Source organism: Cynoglossus semilaevis, chromosome 13, assembly GCF_000523025.1.
Source record: "Cynoglossus semilaevis isolate Cse_v1.0 chromosome 13, Cse_v1.0, whole genome shotgun sequence".
NCBI lineage: Eukaryota > Metazoa > Chordata > Actinopteri > Pleuronectiformes > Cynoglossidae > Cynoglossus > Cynoglossus semilaevis.
In genome coordinates, this window is record NC_024319.1 from 17,814,101 (window position 1) to 17,838,857 (window position 24,757).

Sequence of the window (24,757 nt, forward strand, 5' to 3'; positions counted from 1 at the left end):
TCCCCCCCCCCCCCGCCCCCTTTGTCTCCCCCTAGACCCCTGACTCATTAAAAATGTCCTCGTGAACCTTTAAGATTTGTATTTGAGTTGTCCCTAGATGGTTCACAAAAACAATTGACCTCACTGCTGCCTCCTGTGGTCACTCTGTGTCACTGAGGTTACATTTAAAATCGGTGAAGTCACATATTATTAAAACTGAACTTCTCTACTGACTATGATGTCGGAGAGTGAGTAGTTTTTCAACTTCTTAAATGACAGCGTAATCAGGTTCATGTACAACATTTTAGATATATAAATAAATAAACATCTTTGTTTGTGTTTCCTGTTTTCCTGCTTCCTGGAGTCTCCACCTGCAACCATGCTTACTCTCTCTCTCTCTCTCGCTCTCTCTCTCTCTCGCTCACTCTCTCTCTTAACCTCACCCAGCTTAAAAAAAAAAGACCTTTGATCTCACCACGCAGGATTCCTGCTTTTGGAAGGAAAAATAAAAATAACCTCTATAAACTGAACACGCCTTGGTGTGGCTGGTATTAAACCTCAGAAGATTACAGTTGTCTACTCTACAGCTTGGTGGATATATATATTGCTATATATTATACTGTACATATATATGTACGATTTGAGTGATTTGACCATCTTAAATCAAACAAAATACATCCAGTGTTTTGCTAGCTTAAGAATTTCTCTTTGTCCACCGCTTCGGTTGAGTGAACATTCTCAGCCTGAAGTGAATAAAAAAACGTTGCCATAAATACGACAGGACAGACATTCACATGAATGACAATAAGAAAGGAGTTGTTAGAACAGGAACGCACTAATAATTACCGTGTACCGTAATTTCTGGAGTATAAGTCGCACCAGCCTAAAAATGCGTAATGAAGAAGGAAAGAGTATATATGAATCGCACCTGGAGTATAAGTCGTACAAGAGTGGTACAGGAGTAGAAGATACTGGTACACAAGCCTAGAGTGCCCTCTAGAGGCTGTCGTTATATATTTTAAATATATAAGTGGCACCGAGTGTAAGTCGCAAACCCAGCCAAAGGAATTTTAATGTAAAAAATAACAGACAGCTAACTTGTCATTACATTAACATGAATGGGACAGTTTTCTGTAGCTGTCACAATATTTTATGGACATTTTTTTTTCCCAGACATGACGTTAATTTGCAGAGGTACAGGAGTAGCAAATACTGGTACACAGGTCTAGGGTGCCCTCTAGCGGCTGTCGGTGTGAAAATAACTTATATATTTTAATATATAAGTCGCACCGAGTATAAGTCGCAAACCCAGCCAAAGAATTTTAAAAAAGTGCAAAGTGCGAAGAGTGAAAATATGGTAGTTGTAGAAGACGTAGAAGAAGTCACCAACTGCCCTACATGAAGGTTTGGAAATGTTTTATTCCTAAGTGTATTTTCATACATCCTTTCTGAACTGATGTTCTTTATGTGGTTGCGTGTAGTTGCTACTACCATTGTTTAGTCGCATGCAAAAATAAACCTACACGATTCTCACATCCTCCAAAAAAACAAGGAACCGTTACTATCCCATTACCAGCTGCAGCAAATATTCTTCCTTCATTTCTTGTATCGCTTTTTTTTTTTCCTTTTTACTGATGTCAAATTCTGTGAATACTACACATACTTGTGTGATGCGTGATGCCCACCTGTTTCCTGTGAAACCTTTAGCACACTCACACTGTCCACTTTCAGGGTCACACTTTCCTTTGTTATGGCAAAAGCACTCCTCTGCACAGTTGGGTCCAAACCTGCCTTCTGGACATCGCTCTGTGCACACTGCACCCTGCAATGACAGGGACAGGGTTTATATATTATATTATATATATATTTTTATGGTGTTTGGTCAAACTTAAACTCAAATCTACCGTCCATCCTGGAGGGCAATCACAGATGCCTTTGCCCCTGCAGATTCCACCATTTTGGCAGGGGCATCGTGCCTGACATTTCCGGGGACATGACTTCTCACAGCTAGTGGAGAAAAATATGATTTAAAACTGAAACAATTAGCATTACTGCACCAGCTAATGTTTTTTTTTTTTAAATCAAAAGTGCAATTCTGTACAAAGTACTTATGTTAAGGCTATTCGTTTATGTTTCTTGCAACATTTTGTTTTCCATGCATTATTTTTTTTTGTATAAATTGTATCTGACAACCTTACATTTTAGCCCTTTGATGCATGACCCATGATATACTGAGTTAAAAAAATGTTTTATTTTTTGTTTTTATGTGTTTTTAGACATAAAATTAAGAACTGATTTGGTTCTGTTTTTATACACCCAATTTTCTTTTTGAATGTTAACACAATTATTCTGCAGTTGCAAAGGCTGACCACTGTATGACAGTGTTGGGTGATTCTCAGGCGTCCACTGTTGAGGCTTATATGCAACACTGCCATCAAAACCTATTCTTATCATAGAAAATGACATTTTAATAGCTGTCCACTGTAGTGACCGTCATGCATGAAAGGGTTAGAAATAATAATATACCGCAATAGTCCAAAGATAGTTACATCGAGGGCAACTGGACGGAGTAGGTTTCTTGAAGAGCTTTCACCTCTCATCCAAGAGGCATTCAGTTCTGAAGAAGCCAGATCTCATCTTGGACAAGAGGTGAAACATCTTCCGGAAACCTACTCCATCCAGTTGCCCTTGATGATGAATTTTTGATTCCAACGTATCAAAAATAGCTCAATTTATAGCTCAATGGCTAGTGCTTGCACGTTTTTTTTTTTTACAGCCATTGTGCCTTTGGCGACACTTAGAGGTGGTGCTGGGACACTGTTCTATTGTGAAGACATTTCAAATTCAAATTTTCATTTAGTAAGTAAAGTGATGTGCACATCAGAGACACACTTGAACACACAACAATGAACACACCCACGTGTTTGCAATTATATGGGGCACATAAAACCGCGTGCAAAGTGGCGAAGAAATCGACAACAACACACTCGAGACAAGGCTCGAGACATGCTTAATCGATCTCAATCCTAAAACTTTTCTTCTTACCTAAGATTTAGCTTAATTTAACTCTCTCTAGAATCACTCATATAAATGTAAAAAATGACGAAGGCAAACCGATGTCCCTTACAATGTGCCAGTGAATCCGTCACGACAAACGCACTCTCCTGTTGTCTTAGCACAGGCTCCTCCAGTCCCACACTTGCACCTTTGTAGACAGCCCATTCCAAAGGTCCCGGCTGGACACATCTCCTCACAGTACCGTCCAATAAACCCTGGGAGACATTGACATGCCCCCTTAATGGGATCACACAGAGCTCCGTTCTCACATTTGCACTGCTGCCTGCAACCTGGGCCCCAGTGTGTGTCGTCACAAGCTAAAAAGAAAACAGACAAAAGATATTTTTTGGTGAGAAACTGAAACACAAGCCATGGTAGTAAATGTAACTGTAATGTAATCATTTAGTGTTTTTGTTTACTGTTGATAAATATAAGACAACTACCGTAATTTCCGGACTATTGAGCGCTCCTGATATAAGCCGCACCAATAATTGTACCTATATTCACATTGTGAATGGGATATTTACAGAGAAAGATTTTTTTTACTTACTTACTGAAAAAATGCTTTTTCCGAACAGCGCCTGTGACACTGGTTACACATTAGCTCTTTCCTGCTTCGGTGCCTTGACCATAGTTGGAATGCACAGGGGAGACTTAGTGATCTACTTAGTGAAGCTAACATTAGCTGCGAGGCTAACTCCCTTCACTTTGTGCTTGTCCGCAACAGAGGTAAACAGAAACAGGGAAGTTTCTGGAAGTCTTCATTATCAGCCACACCGAGCACAGCTGAACATAAACTGCGTTTTAACAGCTCCTGTATAACAAACTCACACTTAAACATGACAAACCGGTCTCAACTTTCGCTACTGTTCTCTCACACGCGTCCCACGCAAATATATGTACGCACACAGCCATTCACAGACAGACATACTCTACTAGCATAACAAACAGTAGTCTACCAGAAAGTTTGGTCGCTAGTGGTATGACGTTCGTTAGCCCGTAAAAATCCATAAATTAGCCACATCGTTCAAGGAGGGTCAAAGCGTGTGAAAAAAGTAGCGGCTTACAGACCGGAAATTACAGCTCCTGTATAACCAACTCACGCTACAACATGACAAACTGGTCTCAACTTTTGCTACCGTTCTCTCTCTCTCTCTCTCACTCACTCGCCCCACGCACATATACGCACACAGCCATTCACAGACAAACATACTCTACACAGTAGTCTACCAGAAGGTTTGGTCGCTAGTGACGTTCGTTAGCACGTAAAAATCCATAAATTAGCCACATCGTTCAAGGAGGGTCAAAGCGTGTGAAAAAAGTAGCGGCTTACAGACCGGAAATGACGGTATATCAAAAATATTTTTTCCCAATGTATAAACCAATCAAAACACATGAGCTTGCAGCGACAAAAAAGGAGTTCATGTAATGTGAAAAATGCTTTAAAAATACCTTTGCCACAGTAATTTAGATCCTTTCCAGAGACAGTAGGTAAAGTGTGGTTTAAAAGACTTAGAAGACTTGGAACTAATAACTTATTTGCCCAATAAGTATCACCGAATCTACCAGATGGTTGCAAGGAGAGTGTTGGTAGATCATGAGCAATTTAATTAGAAAAATAAAATGTAGGTATAATCAATTAGTGTGTCATATAATGCATATTGAAAGTTGGTTCCGTTTATATGTGTAAATATATATTTAACACATCCAATGTTGATAGATCACATCAGGCTGGTCATTTAAAGGCAAAAATGTGTGGGCATCCCGATTTACACAATTCAGACCACAAACTCAGGCTCGGGGGCCAAATTTGGCCCACGGTGTGATTATACTTGGCCCGCAAGATCATATCAAATGTGTACTAGAGTTGGCACGTCAATATATAGCACCTACATATTGGCAGAATTCATAGTAATAGCAGTGTATGCACTGTTATTTTTGTTGTTGTTTTTTTTGTTTTTTTGTTGTTGTTGGCCTGTGAAAAAAAGATTGACATTAAAAAAGAACTCAAATGGCTACGGATCAAGAGACATAATAAGAAACAAATACCACTAATGTGTGTTTTATTTCTAAATGTAATTTCTCGTGTGTTTATAATATTAAGCTTTTGGTTGTTCCAATGTTTACGCAAAACTTAAGTTTGTTTCCGTATGAAAAAAAGTCATTACTTTACAGATCTGGAGAGAAGGAAAAAACATGCAAAATTGGCCTCAATTTTTCAATAAATAAATCTTATTTTGCCCTCAATTTTTCAATAAATAAATCTTATATAAGCTTGAACGACATCACTTGTGTTATAAATAATTTCCATGCAGAATTACTTTCATACACAGTTCTATTTGCAACCAACATCATTTTGTGTTGGCTTAGTGCCAACAGAGTGCTTACAGAATGAAAATCTTTCCCCATCACACATTACTTTAAGTGTATTTTTATCTGACAATCAGAACACAAATGTCTAAAACAAATGTTGTATCAATACTCTGAAAGTAAGTCTAAGGGCTTTCTATTTCTTTTTTTTTTATAAAAAAAAACTCCATTTAGTATCAATAGATTTTTCCTACAGTAAACACATTGTCTAAATCAGCAAATTATTCATCAAAACAAGATGTTAAAGACAATTATTGTTTTGATTTAAAATTGCAATATTTTAAATTCAAACTCACAGATGATCACATATTTTGCAAAATAAACTTTTTTATTAAACCACTATATATCATCAGGTTATGTTTACACTTACGCTTTGCTCTTCAGCTCATTACAAATTTGTTACAGAGCCCACGCCTTAAGCTCAGAAGTGTCATGTTACCTAAAAATAATTTAAGATTGACAGAGAGCTTTGCTTGGAGACTCCATAAAATGGCTAATTTTTCCAGAATGGGGAAGATGAGCTTTAATGAAGAAGGTTCACACAGGGTTTGTATTTCAACTCCCGATGAAGACAGATTTCATACAAGCCTCTATCTAAATATAGGCTAGACTTTGAAATCCTCCTCCTCCTCCTCTAGGCTAGACTTTGAAATCCTCCTCCTCCTCCTCACATATAAGGTTCTTCATGACCAGGCTCCGTCATATATTGTAGATTAGAGCTGGGTCAAAAACACCAGGCTCCGTCATGTATTGTAGATTAGAGCTGGGTCAAAAACAAAAATATGTCCATAGAGCTAGCTTAGGTAAAACTGAGTTATCCTGTATTTATGCTGCTAGGCCTAGACTGCTGGTGGAACTCCCCTTTAACAAATGCATACAATATGTTTTTCCTCTCACTGTCTTTACCTCAGGGCTTCCTTGTGATCTGATTTAATCACCATTATTCATATTTGTTCATTCACACGGTAATAGTATTGTAAGTCCACTCCTGTTCTCAGACAGACAGCAACACTGAGTCTGGAACTGAAATCTGGAGATTTTGTCCTGGTAAAAGTGAGGGTTTTTTTTTTTAATCCCCACCATTGCTAATAGAGTGCCCTCTAGCGGCTGTCAGTGTGAAAATAATGAACATGTGAAATTATAGTCGCAACAGTATTAGTTGCAAACCCAGCCAAAGGGTAAAAAAAAGTGTGACATAGTCTGGAAGAAATAGTAGTCAATTGTGAAAAATTTAAATAAATATTATATTTAATATTACCATGTCAATAATATTATACCATATTCGTATAAAATGTTCCTCTCATGTTATTTAGAAATATCTTACTATCTTCTTTTTACCCCTGTTCATGCAAGGAAATCTCATTAGATAAAAACAGACATTCTTAACCTTGTTTTTTTTTTTTTTTTAACACAAATTTTCCGGTTGTTAAAATTTGTTTGCACTGAAGGGTATCTATCTCTGCTCTGACACAGGGCATTTAAAGCAAAACAACATTGACCTGTCACGTGATAAGCGTCCAAGTTTGTTTTTTCTTCTCGTGTACTGTACTTCTACTCGGCCCCTTCTTTTTTCTTTTTTTTTTACAGCCTTCTTGAACACTAATTATTGTTCAACTCCTCCCCTCCTTGAACTGTAACTTTTGTAGGCAAACAGTTATTTGATATGAATGATGAGTATTAAAACCTCTGGTCCTTCTCTTTCCCACAGTTAAACAGCTCAACACACAGGCATCCAGGAAGTGCCACAGTTTTTCTGCCAAAAAGAACACCACTAAGAGAGGGAAAAAAAGTAGAAATCTACTGAAGTGAGGGGGGGGTGGGGAGTTAAAGTGGGAGTAAGTAAAGATGGAAACGCTGGCCTAGCAAAGACAGAGGGAGGGAAAACATTTTCCATTTCTTTCTTTAATCGTCTTCATTTTAAGGTAACAACTTCTAAGTTAAAGAAAAGCCAGATTAGATAAGCGCTACCTTTCTACCTTCTAAAAAAAAAAAAAACTCCCAACTTACCGGTACTTTCTAACTTACTATTGCAGGAAAGAACCCCACAGGCACTGCCAACTTTGGTCAGTTAACAGGATTGAGATTTTATGTGTAGGGCCGTGGGCTGCTACTGGCACTCTGAGGAGATCGAATGTGCGACAGCAAAAAAAACAAAGAGCGAGGATTAAAAAAATAACAGCCTCCTTTGATATATTATTGTCAGATATTCGTTTTACACGCAGCCCTTTCTGCCTCTTGTTAAACATTTACAGCATTGAACAATGTGCTGCGTTACGTTTCATTCGTTCATTCCATTTACGTTCACCTTGAAATGGCACTGCGCCCTCTAGGCTGAAACCACACTCAAAAGCTCTATTCAAAAACTGTATTTAAAAAAATGTTAATTTTTTTTATAAATAAAAGTTGTTATATGTAATAAACAAACTTGTACTGCTATTGAGAAGCAGAAGTGAAAACAGTGGTAGAATTCATGCCTGCAATGCAGCTGCTTCTCGTTCAATTCCAAACCCTCTCCCCCCCACCCCCTGTTGTGGTCAGGACCACAATAGGGAGGGTCGTTTCAGGAAGGTTTTATGGTGGTTAACTATACCATATAACTAAACAGTCTAGTGCTGTAATAAAGCACAGGAGCTGGAAAAAAAAGAGAAATAATTAAAAAAAAAAAAAACAGGAAAAAGAGTTCCCAATAACACTGGAACTGTTCTGGCCTTGATTCTGCCTGCTCACATTAGAGACTTATTACCAAAGCCTTGAATGTTTTCGTGCTATTCACGCAGAGGTGGGACCAAGTCCTTGCTTTGCAAGTCATGAGTAAGTCTCAAGTCTTTGCACTCAAGTCCGAGTCAAGTCTCATGTCAAGACTAAAAAGTGTCAAGTCAAGTCCCAAGTCCTTACGTTTCTGTTTCGAGTCCTTTTAAACAAAATAATAATATATTTACACAGATCACTTTGGGTTTTGGAGAAATGATCAAGTCTTGTCGAGTCAAAGGGCTCAAGTCCAAGTGAAGTCACGAGTCATTGATGTTAAAGTCCAAGTCGAGTTGCAAGTCTCTTTACATTTGGTCAAGTCGAGTCTAAAGTCGTCAAATTGATGACTCGAGTCTGACTCGAGTTCAAGTCATGTGACTCGAGTCCACACCTCTGCTATTCAGTGTGTCATCTATTCTGGTTTTCTGTATAAACTATGAGAGACATACTCTCTCATAAAAAGTCATAATCCTAAAATCATAAAAAGAGGAATATCTGTGATCAAGACGGAAGAGGAGACACAGCGATAAGTGTGAAAGGGACAAATACAGAGACAGGGTGGCAATGCCAAAGGAAAGAGGGTACAAAGCTAACGCTTACCACTGGAACAGTCGTCTCCTCGCCAGCCTTTCTCACACTGACAATGGTCTGGAGCGATACACCGGCCATGGACACATTCCTTAGTGCATCGAGCTGTTAATCACACACAATAAAGCTTGGGATTGATAATTAAGTTAGCTTCGACACAATATGCAACACAAGGGAGACTCTCCAGGTGCAGCAGGTTTATTTAACCCTTTCATGCATGACGGTCACTACAGTGGACAGCTATTAAAATGTCACTGGACGCCTGAGAATCCACTGTAGCGGCTTATATGCAACACTGCCATCAAAACCTATTCTTATCATAGAAAATGACATTTTAATAGCTGTCCACTGTAGTGACCGTCATGCATGAAAGGGTTAAAGTACAACAACAAAATCTCTCAGGGATAAGGCATAGTCTACAGGCATGCTCTTCTCCAAAAACATGGACTTTTCCAAAACTTTTCTACATCCCCAGGACACGAAAAGTCCAACTCTTAGCAAAAACGTCAAGCCAGAAAGAGTGAGGGAGAGAGGTATATATTTGCAACCATGGAACATATAATACATACTCAAATACGTATATATTCATTATTTTTTCAGGACCTTAGCATTAGGCAACAGGTCTTTTTTTTTTACATTACACAGGTTGTTTGTTACTGTATCCACAGTATACAAACTAACGAATGTACATCAATTTTCTTTTTAAATGGACATGCGTCTTATTATTGCCTATTTCTATGTTGTTCCTACATCACTATTCGGCCAGAAACAAAAGACGAGTTGTTTTCTTACCATGTGCCACATCGACACTACGGTCTGTACGCTGTAAATGCACACAACTACAGAAGACACAAAAACATGCTGCTACTGATTTCCCTTCCTTCTATTTAGACCTGTTGGCAACAATTATCCCTAAATTTTAAAGCGACGTAACACAGAATTGCATAGAATGAACGGAGGTATGCATAATTACGTCTAATGATATGTATTTAAAAACAAACAGTATACTTTATAGAAAGATGATTCATATACACACACACACACACCAACACTAACAAACACTAACACAAGGTGGCTTTTGTTTACTACTGAAACAATCATAAAAAAATCTTCTACATATTTTAGTCATCTACACAACAGCGGAGCTTTATAAGCATTTGAGTTGGACTACCAAATTATATTTACATAAGAAAAAAAGGATACTGATTTAACATAATAATGAATTAATATACTGAAATTTGGGTTTTATTTCATTGGATAAATATTTGTCATGTAGTAAAAGATGTTGAAAATGCATAAAGGAAGTAAAAAAACAACATTGTATACATCTGTTTTTGGCTTTAGGTTAGACCAGGTACGGGCAAACTAAGGCCCAGGAGCCGGATGTGGCCCGTTACGCTTTTTAATCTGGCCTGCCGAACTTTTCCAAATTATATAATTTATTTATGTTATCATTATAATTCTGCCTTTTCCCTGCAATACCCACATTTCCCGAATACACGGCGTAGAAAATGATGTATATAAAAGCAAAGCTCTGTTTGATCAATTTTTAAATTTGCGAAAAATATTATACCTAATATATACCTAATTTATACCTAATTATTATATATATTTTATATATATTTATATATAATTATTACATATATATTATATTTATACCTAATTTCCAGAACCATCTCATTTCACAGAATTCTGTTTCCTAATACAATTTAAAAAAATGTAAAATCTGTCACTTCTTGATGACAAAAGATTTGTCAAAAACTATCCTTTTTTTTTTCTGAAGTTACTTACGGACACATTTGTCCCTGCTTTCATAATAGCCTGGACAGCACTGGTACCTCTTCCGGTAGTCTGTCTTCACAGCCTGCCTGTAGGCTGTCTTGTAGGTGATTCTGAAAGAGAGCAGTCGGAAAGTGTGCTGTGACATTCCACTGACTGGAAAAGGACGTCAGTTTGACAGACAATCAGTCATCATGCTGGCATCACCTGTGGCGCAAGCATCTGTAGGTCGGCGGGTCAGAACAGGGCTCATCTGTCACCTGGTCGTAAGGATGCAAGAAGGACTCTTTGACTGACGTGGTGAAACTGGAGAGGAAATGATAGAGAAGTGCTATATGTATATATATATAAATATGCTGTGATATAGCATATCCATCCATCAATCCATCCATTTTCATCCGCTTATCCGTTACCGGGTCGCGGGGGCAGCAGTCGCCACCCAAATCACATTGCACCGTACCAAACCTTCCTGCGGGTGGTGAGTCCACTGGAAGGTACCAACCGCCCTAACCGGGATTCGAACTTGCCCAGGAGGTGAACCCTGGGGTTCCACACCAATGACAGAGACATTGCCTCTGGGCCAAAGCGCCACTGATATAGCATATTATTTAACCAAAATATAATTTAAAATAATGGTTGTATGTTGAAGTTACCGTCATTTCCGGACTATAATCCATTACTTTTTTTCACATAAATTCATTCAAGTTTAACATTTATGAATTTATGAACATTTATGAACCCCTTATGGTTCGGCTTAAACAATAATGCGGCAGATTTATAGATTTTTGCGGGCCAGCTAAGTTCATGCAGCTAGCGATCAATTCTGGTAGGCTACAATGTGTTATACTAGTAGTATAAGTCTGTCTATGAATGGCTGTGTGGCGAGGAGAGAACGGTAGCGAGTTAAGAGTTAAGCTAAGAGCAGTTTGAGCCCTGTCATGTTGTAGCGTGTTAAAACGCTGTTTATGTTTTGTTGTGGAGCCCTGGAGCAGATCACTAAGTCTCCCCTGTGTTTGAGAAAAAGCATTTATTTAATTAAAAGTGAAAAAAAAAATCCCAAGATACAAGGTAGACTCACTTTTAGAGAGTCGCAGCCTATATCGGTACAATTATGTTTTTCTTTAAAATAGTGGGTGAGGCCTATATTCAGGTGCGCTCAATAGTCCGGATATTACGGTAATCACGACTTACCTTTCCCACAGACTGCAGACATTTGGGTCTCTTGGGTTTAAGGAGAAGGACAGACCAATCAGCATGCTCAAAAGGAAGAGCACAACGGACCGCAACATGTTTGGCCTGGTCCTACAGAGAGTAAAAAAAAAAAGAAAAAGTACCAGTCAGTGGCCATTTTTATGACACATTATGTCCAATTCTTTTTTTTAAAAAAATTTGGGTTATCAGATACATTAAGTTAATTTCAGATAAAAAAGTTATGTCCTGAAAAAATGGAATGTAAATTTCAACATTTTTTTGACACCTAATTAGACCTAATTAGCCAAACCAGTACAATCATAATATAATTAACTCTAAATAAGTAATGTTTTTCCCTTTGTTTTAATGCAAACAAGTACAAGCATATTAGATATTTATTATTATTTATTCATATTTAATGAAATATTTTACCAAAAAAAAAAAAAAAATCCTATTATACCTGAAATGTTAATGAAGTGTTTTATTATCTTCAAAATTCATCAAGTAGGTTTGGATTGAACCTAGCGGGCCTGTTTTGGCCCCCGTGCCATAAGTTTGACAGCCCCGAATTAAACAATACATCTGTATCAAGTATGCATTTAGGCCAATTTATTAGCTTTATTAGCTGAAATTTTAAATATATATTTTAAATATATATTTTAAATATATATATATATATATATATATGAATTAAGCAAGTAAAATTCTAGTTAATTGATAGTTTATTAATTAGCCCTTATTAGGGGCTCTGTAAAAATATCATTTTCAACATTTCGCTCGGCAAGTACTCTATGTTGCCTTGCTTCCTTTCTTCCTTTCCGAAGGCAGAACTCACAAGTGTGTTCTCATAGTTTATTTAAGAAAAGAAAAAAATAGTCTCGACTCGGACTTTGCCTGTCTTGACTTGAGACTTGACTCGGACTTGAGTGCAAAGACTTGAGACTTACTTGTGACTTGCAAAGCAACGACTTGGTCCCACCAAGTCTTTGGTATATATACATATATACATATATTTTAAAAAAAAGACCAATCAGAAAGTATCGACCAATCGTAATTGTTCAAAACGGAAGACGTTCGACAACCGAGTTTCCACTGTACTGTACTTTGAATAGAGTGAGTATAAGGAACTACATAAAGTGCACTCCTACTGTTAGGCACGATTACACAAGCTGCCACAAATACTTACTACGTCTAAAAAAAACGTGTTTAGAAAAAAAAAAAAGTTCTCCAGAGGAGACATATGGGTCCAATTAAGACATGCCATGAACTTCATCACTTGACTTTATTAAACTGGGGTGGTAAACATTTTTCATCAGCCTCGTTTTTATATGTTTTTGTGCTTCATTAGCTTCCACCAAGTGTAATGGGGTATAGACAGAAGTTGTTTTCTTATGCGTTTTGAAGCCTTATTGTATGTACATTCATGGATACCTACGAAGAAGGTGTTTGGGGGAGTGTTGTGTAGTCGAAATCTACCCCAGAGGACCGCAAAAGTGTTTTGCATGCCCGCCCCCTGAGATGAAATAGTATTGAGGAGCTGGTAATATTTATTTACTTATCTGTAACAAACCACTGTATGAGTTGCTGGCACCAGCAACCTGCTGCTGCCATCTAGTGACTGGAGGATTGTCACATTATTGTTCGGGCGTGAATAAAGACGGTGTACTGAAAGTCCCCTCTCTCGCGCACCTCACTTTGAAATAGTGATTGTCCCCCATTGTTTGAGAAGCACTGCATTTAGGGTAACATTATTATGTTATTATTTCATTATGTCTGTCGTACCACTACGCCCATCCCTACTTAATAACTGTATGCAAAACTTGAATTGACTAGTATTTCCTGGTGTTAAAAAAAAAAAAGTTTTTTCTTTTCATTTATACTTAAAATAACTACAGACAGGCAATGAAACAGCTTCAAACAGCAATTTACCAGAGGTGGGACCAAGTCGTTGCTTTGCAAGTCACAAGCAAGTCTCAAGTCTTTGCACTCAAGTCCGAGTCAAGTCTCAAGTCAAAATAGGCAAAGTCCGAGTCGAATCCGAGTCAAGACTGAAAAGCGTCAAGTCAAGTCCCAAGTCCTGCCGTTGCTCTTTCGAGTCCTTTCGAGTCCTTCAACTCACTGCCACTAGTTTTTTGTTGACCATCTCGTAGTTTTTAAATCCGAACAACACGATCTTTGGTATCATTTTTCTCTCACCCGCGCATTGTTTCGACAGCTCTTTCTCATCGGTTGTCCCGCAATTTGATTGGCTCGATATTATCGCGACAAAACAACATGGGTCTAATTTGATAGGATGTTGTGCCCGACAGCACATACGCACACAGACGCACGCACGTACACAATGAGAGATACACAGCGCTCCTCAATAACTTACTTATAATCTTCGGGTTTTGGAGAAAGTATCAAGTCTTGTCGAGTCAAAGGGCTCGAGTCCAAGTGAAGTCACGAGTCACTGACGTTAAAGTCCAAGTCGAGTTCCAAGTCTCTTTACATTTGGTCAAGTCGAGTCTAAAGTCGTCAAATTGATGACTCGAGTCTGACTCGAGTCCAAGTCATGAGACTCGAGTGCACACCGCTGCAATTTACAATTACGAATTACCAGTTGATATAATGTTGCAATAATGCTGAATATCAACATAACATTTGTTATGTAAATATCTCATCTACATTCACAACGTGGTTCTGACGTTAGTATCGTACATCCCGAAAATAACAGGACTAAACCATTTGACTAGACTAGTCAGACTAGACCATTTATAAACATTAAAACATTGTTTTTGTCTAACAGGGATTGTGTAAAATGTCTTGCCTCGGATAAGTGGTGAGTGAAAAGTATCCTCAATTTTCCATAGTTTGGGATTCGTACTTGCAGCCGTTTGATCACCCTTCGAACTATATTTAGGTCATTGAACAGTAAATACAGAGCTACAATTGCCTGCTCGAAACATGAGTACTCAACGCGCAATAAAAAGTGATTTACTCTCCCAGTAGCTCCCAGAGAGAGGAATATGCAGTGGTTAAGTGCCATTCAAATTAATTGAAAACAGCGCAGTGAGTCACTGCTCTTGCATCAGCAAACAGTGGAGTGAACACTGAGTCTCAAAGTCAAATATGCTCAACTATAGCTATTACCTTACTAACGGTGACTATTTCAATATGGACGCATCTCTAAAATACAAATCTGAAATAATCCGTGAGGACGCATCACTTAGATCCCGGTCCCTCAAGAGTCCTAAGAACGTCTTGGTGCAAGAAAAAATGCCTGTAATTTAGCATCAGGGATTAGTTTCAGCTACCTGTGACAAACAAGGTCCAGAATAACTTAATCAAATAAACAAAATGAGTTTTTTTTGTTGTTCAGTTCTTTGCAGTGACAAATTAAATTAGTGTCAAGGATCAAGTCCCGTTATTTGATACCAGCTCTAGCTAGCTGTCAATATCAGAACATGAATCCCTAATGTCTACAACACAAACAGTTTAACATAAAAAACTGTGAGTATTCAAACTCTACATATAACCTACGTATTTTTTAGTTTTGTGGAACCTTTGTGTAATTTTCATGTAGCCGTTTTGCACTTTTAAATCCAATCGATGATATGATATGCAAAAATGTTCACATTTTGTTTCGCACAGAAAACCAGTTGATGTCATTAACGTACAAAATGTGCCTTTAACTTTATACTTTTTTCATGGGAAAACATAGATTTAACAAGCGCACTTTACAAGGGCCGATGTTAGCGTAATAATGTTATATAGTGGTAAGATTGTTTTTTTTCTCCCGTCCAATAATAAAACAAATCCGATAACACAACAGCCTGGGTTTTGCTAAATTTGTTGGAATCGCACGTAGGATCCTGAGATGTTTACCCCAGTTTTGGGGGCAAACAGCTGCATATATCGGAATTGGAAATTAAGTGTTTGGACAATATCGGCGGATATTGGACAAATTCCCGAAATAACAATTTCTATTTCTTTGCACGGATTACCGTAAGTAAGTACTGTTGTAGTAGTAGTACTGTTCCGTAGTAGCAGTACTGTTGTAGTAGTAGTACTGTTCCTAAAGCCAGGTTGAAAATGCAAATTGTTAATGTGATGGAACAAACTGGGGTGCCCTTAAATTATTTTCCTTCGTTATAGAGAATGTGCTATTTTTTTGGGGGGGGAGGGGGCTCTTACTGGCGTGCTGTTGTGCATCATGCACGTAAAACCCAGAGTAAAAACTGCTGCTGCGCCTTCACACTCCAGTTAAGAAACCACAGGCAGCACAACTGTGGCTTCATCGGTCAGACAGCTCCAGGGACCACGAAAACAGATTCAAACACGAGGACACTGAGATAAACACACCCACTCGCCTCAGTGAAGCAGAAATAACAAAAACAGATTAACACACCTTTAACTTAAATCACGTCGTGGTCAGAGTTTTTTCTTTAAACAAACCCTTTAAACCAAACTTTAAAGGGTCAAATGTTGGAAAACCAAAATGGCAGTTCTTCCCTGTCTGGGGTTTGAACGCAACATGAACATGTGGTGATGTAATTATATGTGCTTTAAGTTCATGTAAAATAAAAAAAAAAAAAAACCCCAGCTTTGCCATTGTAAGCTCAGTCAGAACATGAGTTAAAACCGCTATGTCCACGACACAAGGTTTTCAACTGAACTGACTGAAAAAAAAAACACAAGTATAAAATGAATTGTTTGTGTTGTGAAAAACACAAAAGTATAAAATGAATTGTTTGTGTTGTGTTACACTGTGTAAGAATTTTTTTTTTTTTTTGACAAATTTATTTGTCGGTGCCCACACTGGTGCATTCAAAGGTGTTTGGCCAGTTGAACTGAGCCATGCCAATTGTGTGGGTCTGAAGTTTATGGAACATTCAAGTATCATCCATGTACTGTACATACAAGTACCCATACAATGCTGTTGAACAGGCCTACATTAAAGTGCAATTTGCAGCAAGAGACACTTTCCCCCAATGTGATCGAAGCAATCGCCTGAACACACCTTGCCATGGAGATGAATTTGTTTCTTTGTTCATTGCAAAGATGTCCGTTCTATCAATGTGAAAATTCAGCTCACTAAGATGGTGGCTCAGTGGCCTGGCTCAACTGTATTTCCAAAGTATATATATATCACATAACATTTGATGGGTTCAACCGAACTCATTGATCATATCATTGAGAATAAAGTACCGTAATTTCCAGACTATTGAGCACACCTGAATATAACTTTAACTAGAAAAAAACAATTATACATAAGTCGCATGTGTCCATGCTGTAACATGGGATATTTTACAAAAAGATGTTACACAGAAAGATTTTTTTTTTTTACTTTTAATAAAAAAAACCCGGCTGGTTACATGTTAGCTCTTTTCTGCTTTAGCGCCCTGGCTTAGTGACTTAGCTATCGTTAGCTCCGGGGCTAACTCCCTTCACTTTGTGCTTGTCCGCAGCAGAGGTAAACAGAAACAGGGAAGTTTCTGGAAGTCTTCATTATCAGCCACGCCGAGCACAACAGAACATAAACAGCGTTTTAACAGCTCCTGTATAACCAACTCACGCTACAACACGACGGAGCTCAAACTGCTCTCAACTTTCGCTACCGTTATTGCGCACGTGCGGCCCACGCACCTATACGAACACGGCCATTCACAGACAGACATAGAAACCAGCCTACCGGAAAGTTTGGTCGCTAGTGGTATGAACTTTGTTAGCCCGTAAAAATCCATAAATTAGCCGTATTAGCATCATTGCATCAAGGCAGCAGCAGCCTAATAGATCCAGTGCTCCTGCAAGCTAAAATGCAACATGCTGAAGAGTTTTTATACAAAGCATATGTAGCTTTTCATTATGTAAATGCTCTCTAATGATAAGATGAACAGGCAACATATTCCCGATGAAACATGGCCCTAAATTGTAAGCTATTGTTTTATGTGTCTTACTCATTTATTTGCCCAACCGGTTTTTAGCTTTAGTCAAGTGTTTCTGACTACGTGTCAGTATCTCATACTGCCAAAGAGGCAGGAGTTTGTCACTGCGAAAAAAAACTGTTCGCACTGGGAGTTTTCAGTTATTATCTCTGTAGCTTTACTCCTCTATCTCTGTTTTCAGGAAGTCCAGACTGGGCCTGTAAATTTCAAACGTCAAACAAACCACTATGATTTAGAAGCGTTCCTCTGGCACATGGCGTGCTGCCTTTCTGGAGGACAAGGTAAAACACCTGCAACTTATTAAAGCCATCATTATTGAGCACAGTTTTTTTTTTTTTTTTTTTTTTGCACATGGCGGAAAAAAAAAACTCCTTTCGTATTTGTCCGGCGGAAAAAAAAAAACTCCTTTCGTATTTGTCCTTCTTTCCAGATGGCCCTCATCGTGCAAGTATATGCAAGTAAAAGCTTTATTTTTTTTTTTTTTTCACTCAAAAACTTAAGCGACATATGCAACCCTAAAGTGAACCCTCATCAATGTTCCTTTACTTCCTTCAATCTGCTTTGCTTTTCCCAGAAATGCTATTCCACTCAAGTAGTCTCAAATCCCCAGGGTGGTTCTAGTAGTTCACTTTGTTGTAGGTTTTTGCGGCTCATAAAACTGGACACCGACAAACAAGGTTTACAGGCCGGGCCTTATTTTTCTCCAAAGTGACATTGAATATTTCAGGCAACGCACTATATTATAATGACTAAAAAAAAGATATCTGGTCTTTAGGATTAATGATGGGAAATGAAAAGATGGCATTCTTCATCTATCGTCACCGACTCAAAATGCTGTAAACACAGCCATGCTAACATGTTTGGTCTGAGTAAGAATAATCAGTCCTCTTAAATCAGTACTTCTCAACTAGTGGGGCGGGGGCCCCCCTAGGGCGGGCACGGTGGGGTGACCGTGAGAGGCTTCCAAAGGAATATGGTAACGCTGGACAATGAACAAGCCTCCAGTCACTAGGGGGCAGCAACTCATACAGTGTTTTGTACGTTTCGTACAGTTAAGAAAATACATATCATCAGGTCCTCAATAGTATTTCAAATCAATAATGAAAAATAAATTGAGAACTACTGTCTTAAACCAACACTGCATGACAAGCTAGTGTTCAACCCCTCTGTCTAAATGTCATCATCTATGTTTGTTTTGAAACATATCCATGCAATCACAAGCAACATATAACATTACAGCTATTTTTCATACCCTACTTCATTTCCCATTTTAGGACCAATAAAGTCCGTCTGTCGTATTTTCTTGGAAGACGGAGCAAAATCAGCCTTTAGTGATTTTAAGGTTAACTTAAAAACGTATTTAACTGTTCAAATCTACCGCCCCCATACTATAACCTTTACATTAGCAAAACACTGGATTAAAGTCTAGGGACCTTCATTTCTGTCCAATACAAGCACAAGCTCTGAGGCCTGTCCCCTTGATCATTTAAGGACAAGGAAACGGACTTTAATTTTTTTTCATAGGCAAGCAGAAGCTAAATGTTTACTTTATACACGATCACAGTGAGTCTAGTCTGGCAATTATAGTACTACTGTCAATTTATGAATTACTATGCAAGTAGGCCTTCTTCTGTTTACCCGTTCAAGAGGAAAGGGTTCAATTAAAAAAAAGTATCTGAGTATGTTGTCAGCACTTTACTGGGGCTGTCTTTGAATTTCAACATGCTTTTCCCATTATTTCTCAATTGACCACAACTCCCTTGTTCATAATTATCTGTCTACAGCAACTGACAATCATAATCTATGGAGCTCAATTTTTTTTTTTTTTTTTTTTTTACTAATTTTTCAAAAGAACACCAACTTCTTAATAAATCAATGTGTGTCCCCACTGGTTCTGTCTTCAATCATCACCAAAGAGAACAAAGGGAAAAACTGGGGCAAAGAGCAGGCAGTGACTCTAACACATTTTGCGCGTACATTCTTTTTAATTCATTTCTACAACGCTGACGTGTGACGTACAAACAAGACCCAATTTCTGCCTTTTAGAATTAGTATTTGTATCCTTAGAGGTGCCACTGTGGGTTTCACATGCTGCGTTTGCTGATTTGAGTAATGCTAATGCTATTGCTAATGCTAAAAAAAACCCTTTAATAATGTAACATCGACGTTTCACAGAGTAATGCTAATGCTAATGCTAAAAAAAAACCCTTTAATAATGTAACATCTTGTCTTTATATTTTATATTTATCCATAAAGACATGTCCTGGAAAGATGGAAAACAAAAAAAAGAAGTGGAAAAAAAAGAGTCCTCTCATAAATATTAAAATGGAGGACTGCAGGTCACAGCTGGTGGACTGGCTCTGAGTGCTCCGAGTTTGAAAAACACATTAAGCAGCCCTTCAGTCAAAGTAGTGCCAAGCATGACACAAAGACCATTTGTTTTTCACATGCAAACCCACCATCTTAAATGGTTGTCTTAATCTCAAAGCTGGCAGAGCAAACAGTGACCACTGCACTCTCAGTACTTTACGGGACACAACATCTCATCCCTTCAGGACAAAGACCCCGCCGGGTCTAGCGCAGCTCGACCTTAGTGTAAGTCTTCAGAGAGTCACAGCGTTCCCATAATCCCGCACAAACACAACAGGCACCAGGCGAAGGCCTACAAATCTTAATGAGCAATGTCTCCACGTCTGCTCCACCCACCAACCACCGACATAAGAAACTCCAAGACCCTCATCACAGTACAACTGGTCTGTGGTCACGCCATCAGGCTGCCACTGCTGACTCCTCCTCCTGTTACAGCTCTAAATCCCCTGACTTCTACTTTTCTTCTTCTTTTTTTTTTTAATGGTTATCTGAGCCAGAACGTGCACAGTAAAACTGCACACGTTCCACATTCAGAGCAAAAACAAGCGACTCAAAACCCCTAAGCTGGAGGCCTGTAGTCGAATCTGCTCCACATTAACTGCGTGGCTGTGAATAATATGAGGTTGAAGGGCTTACTGTATATATACAACTGCGGTGGGAATTACACTATGTTATTTTACCTTGAAACTTGCTTTTTCCGTTGTCTTTTCAAACTGTTACAGCTCTTTCTATTTTCATAAATTATCCAAGTTTCTGCTGATAAGTTTCACACACACACAAAAAAAAAGAAGAAGAATTATTGGTTCATTACTGAAGGGCAGTAAGTCTTCAAACTTGTCTTTTTTGTATGTGCTTTTTGTATTTCGAGACATACTATTTTTGTATTCTCTTTGGTAAGAATTGTTGTTGGATAACTAACTTCTCTGGACCAGGATAGAAAATGTACCTTTTCTCACACTTATCATTTGACTAATTCAATTACTTTTTTTTACTCTCACACTTATCATTTGACTAATTCAATCATTTTCTGGTGTATTTAATTTTATACTTAGCATATATTCATTGCAAAAAAAAAAAAACTCTAGATATCGGAATCATATATCAGTGGGATTTTCAACTTAAAAATTAAAAAAGGGAATCTAAGGAACTAAACCTTGCTAGTCAATGTAAGCTTCTTGAGAAACTACTCTTAATAGTCCAAAAATGCATTCTGCATAATTGGATTCAAAATACCCATCCGGTATTTCTTAAATCAAACCATGTTAACAGATGTCAACAGCAATTTGAAATACATGCTTGGCCAAAATTTTGGAACAGGGAAAATGGTCCTACTGGTTTGAACACAATAACCAAATGTACACCAAGAAACAAGTTGTAGAGTGGTGTTGTGCAGCAGCAGCAGCAGCAGCATTCTACTACTTCTACCGCATCTCTTTGGACGTCTGACCGTTGCCATCTTCAACCATAATGCATCCACCCACTTATCTAAGCATGAACTGGCTATGACAATGTTTATACATATAAAGCTTTTAAAATTGTTGAATGAAGGCACAATAAGGTCAAGTAGTGGAGAGAGAAAAACGTTCCGAGAATCTTTGGTTAACACAACAGATGTGAGGTCAGCATTGCAGACCAGGTGGTTGGGATTTACTATGACAGCTTCTCATACTGTGCTTTCATCTGTCCTTACAGATGCTTTTATGATTCAGGGGATGCCGGGATCTGCCAAATCGAAGCACACTCAATTATGAGATATAAGCAAATCTGTACAAATGCGAGATATAAACAGTTATTTGAACCACTCTGCTGAGGACAATAAACTGTTTTGTATCCAACAGTATACGTCCATGTGCAGCAGTATATCACTTTATACTGCTCTGGACTAAGAGGTTGCTCTAAAGATGTCAGCAAATAATTGACTACGAGTAATCTTAGTACATACAGTGGCTAATGATCTGTCTTTTTTTTTTTTTTTTTGCTTTCTTTGCTGGTAGTGGTTCACCTTGACCAATCATCATCACTATATATATATATATATATAACATAAGTGTCAATACTAGCACTGCTGTCATTATTCATGCTGCTTTTCATAACGAATGAAATCTTAACCCAGTTACTTTGATATCTGACATTTGGACAAAGATGTCCCCACCAATTTGCTGTTTGCACTCTGGACGGTTCGTATGATCGTTTGTTCGATTATAGCGTTTTCTGTCTGCCCTAGCTCTCTATTTCTTCTTCCCTGCCCCCTCTCTTTTCTTCTCCCCTCTGCTGTTAGCCCCATTTTCCCATTTCTCTCTTTGCTGAGGCAAACAGCTGAACACAGCCTGGATCTGCTGGTGATTTCTTCCTGTTTAAAAGGAAGGGTTTTTTTTTTCTCTCCCTGGCGTTGGCATAATGCTTACTCAGTGTATGATTGATTTTGGTTTTCCATTTTATTTGTAGAACTTGTTCTGCTTTGTTTGGTTTTTTTTTTGTTATTGACTCTAATAATTATCAATATATATGTATATACTTATATGTTATGAGCATAAATAATAATCGAGCCAATATGCATTCCTCCATTTTTCCCTGTTGTATGAGGTTTTTTTTAAGGAGGAGAATCTTTTTTATTCTAATTTTAAAACTGTAAAGTCAATTGAGACAAATCTGTTTTGGGGGTAAAAAATATTTAATTTGTCTAGTCCAACTTTTGTCAACCATTTCAGAAATAGATGTTTCGACATACTACTAGGATGTACTTAAAACGCTGAAGGTCGTACCAATATGGCGTACTGCAGTAAATTGAACAATACGAGGACAGCAACGTAACCTGTTCATTTTCATTCTTTTTTTTTTGCGCATTTAATTAAAAGTGTTACCTTTTAAATTCCATTTGGTGATGACGTGTATGCTTTTCTGGCTCAACTATAGTCAGTTTTACAATTTTGTTGTGCTTTCAAAACGTAAATTGTATTTCTATGAAGTGTTGTTTGTTAATATGTTCACCATTCACTCTGCCAATTAGTTCTGGCATTTCGCTGCTAAAAATTTAATGCTGACTTTGAACTTTTTTTTCTAGAAACGTCCAATGGAGTATGCTAAAGTTCGTGCATTTCACTTAACAGGTTCATTTCCACAATATAAAGACAGTCAAAGTACACAACGCATTAGCAGCGGTTGACAAAAGCAGGAGAATAAGTCCCTATTTAGTCATCACCACATCTGCCGAGGTACCAGAAGCGCCATGTTAGGAACTGTGGTCTTCTTTTCTCTCTAATTTCCTTAAAAGCACATTCGTACACACTAAAAACCCGACATTGCGTCCCTATCGTGGATTTCAATCCAATAATAAAACCGCTGGCATACAAATCACGAACTTTATCCAAACTTTGCCTCACCTTGCCCGCAGAATAACGTCGGGTCGTGTGTCGCTCAGGTACCGTAGTTAGACCCCAACTTCCACCGAAAGAAGAAACCTGAATAAAGTGTTGTTTCTTTTTTTTTGTTGTTGTTGTTTGTGTGACGCAAAACGTCAGTCTTCCAGCGCCGTACACATTTAGAAGCGTTTAGAGAGCGAGGGGGAGAGAGAAAGATTATTGGCATTCAACGGGGGATGGGTCCTGATGTAAAGCCAAGACACTGGAAAAAATGTGTCAGTGTGATGGGGATAGAGAGAAGGGGGGGCAGGGTGAAGAGAGAAGAAATGGAGGAATGGATGAGAAACAGAGGAGTTTACGATCTAAGAGCATTATTTTCAAAAAGCCAAGTTATGACTCTCTCTTTCTCTCTCTCTCTCCCCTGCCCCCCCTCCCCCCAATCTCTCTCTAACTCTCTCGCTCCCCCACAGTGTGTATGTATTTGTATGTAGGGGGCTGCGGGGGGGAAAGATACCACACACACAGACACACACACACACACACACTGTAGCTATCCATGTGGGGACATTTATTTAACACTTGGTGTGCATTGAGAGTGGGATTAAATCCAGGTTAGGATTAAAGTAATGAATGATTAGGCATATATCTGTAACAGTGGAGGTCAATGAAAGGGGTTGGTGCTGTGAGTGTCTTTCTTCAATTCCTGCATGTATATCAGTGTTGTGTACAACTACACAGGTCTATGTTTTATACAGACTGAGTAGAAGATTCCATCACCCATATTTTTTGGTGGTGCATCATGGGATTTCTGGCTAGATGGACAGATGGATGATAGATAGATAGATGGATGGACGGACTTACGAACTGTCACTGTTTGGAGAAGAAAAATATCCAGATATATAATGTATGAATATAATATACATTTAGAATTGAAAATGCTTTATATATCTTGTATTCATTTGTACTTGGAGAGACACTTTTTTTTTTGAAGATTGTACTTCCCTGCTACCTCAGTTCACAGGGTTCACAAATACTTTGACCATATAAAATAACTGATGACAAATAATAATCCATGTTCAACAACCAAGTACACCGAATAGACATCCCTGGAGGTCAGTGGCCGTGGTAATATTTTATCATGGCATCAGTAGTATGTATGTATGTAAGCTTATATATACATATACATACATAGAGATACTGCGGTATACCTGGTATAAATATACATATATATTACTGTTAATGTTATTATTATATAAAAATATAATAATAAATAACAATTGCGATTACAACAACCTACCTACACACTATCTATCTATCTATCTATCTATCTATCTATCTATCTATCTATCTATCTATCTATCTATCTATCTATCTATCTATCCATCATCC

General features: G+C 38.1%; 1 protein-coding gene across 1 annotated transcript in view; it reads right to left on the reverse strand.

The window, feature by feature from the left end:
• pear1 (platelet endothelial aggregation receptor 1) overlaps window positions 1-23,761 on the reverse strand; it is a 37,934-nt gene extending 14,173 nt beyond the window's left edge. The window contains exons 1-8 of the mRNA XM_025061547.1: window positions 23,390-23,761; window positions 11,713-11,823; window positions 10,729-10,827; window positions 10,534-10,634; window positions 8,755-8,847; window positions 3,107-3,353; window positions 1,884-1,986; window positions 1,542-1,801 (exon numbers count right to left, since the gene is read on the reverse strand). Coding sequence (XP_024917315.1) covers window positions 1,542-1,801; window positions 1,884-1,986; window positions 3,107-3,353; window positions 8,755-8,847; window positions 10,534-10,634; window positions 10,729-10,827; window positions 11,713-11,810 — 1,001 coding nt within the window. The 5' untranslated portion in view covers window positions 11,811-11,823; window positions 23,390-23,761. The remainder of the gene's footprint in view (window positions 1-1,541; window positions 1,802-1,883; window positions 1,987-3,106; window positions 3,354-8,754; window positions 8,848-10,533; window positions 10,635-10,728; window positions 10,828-11,712; window positions 11,824-23,389) is intronic.
• Between the last annotated feature and the right edge of the window lie 996 nt (window positions 23,762-24,757).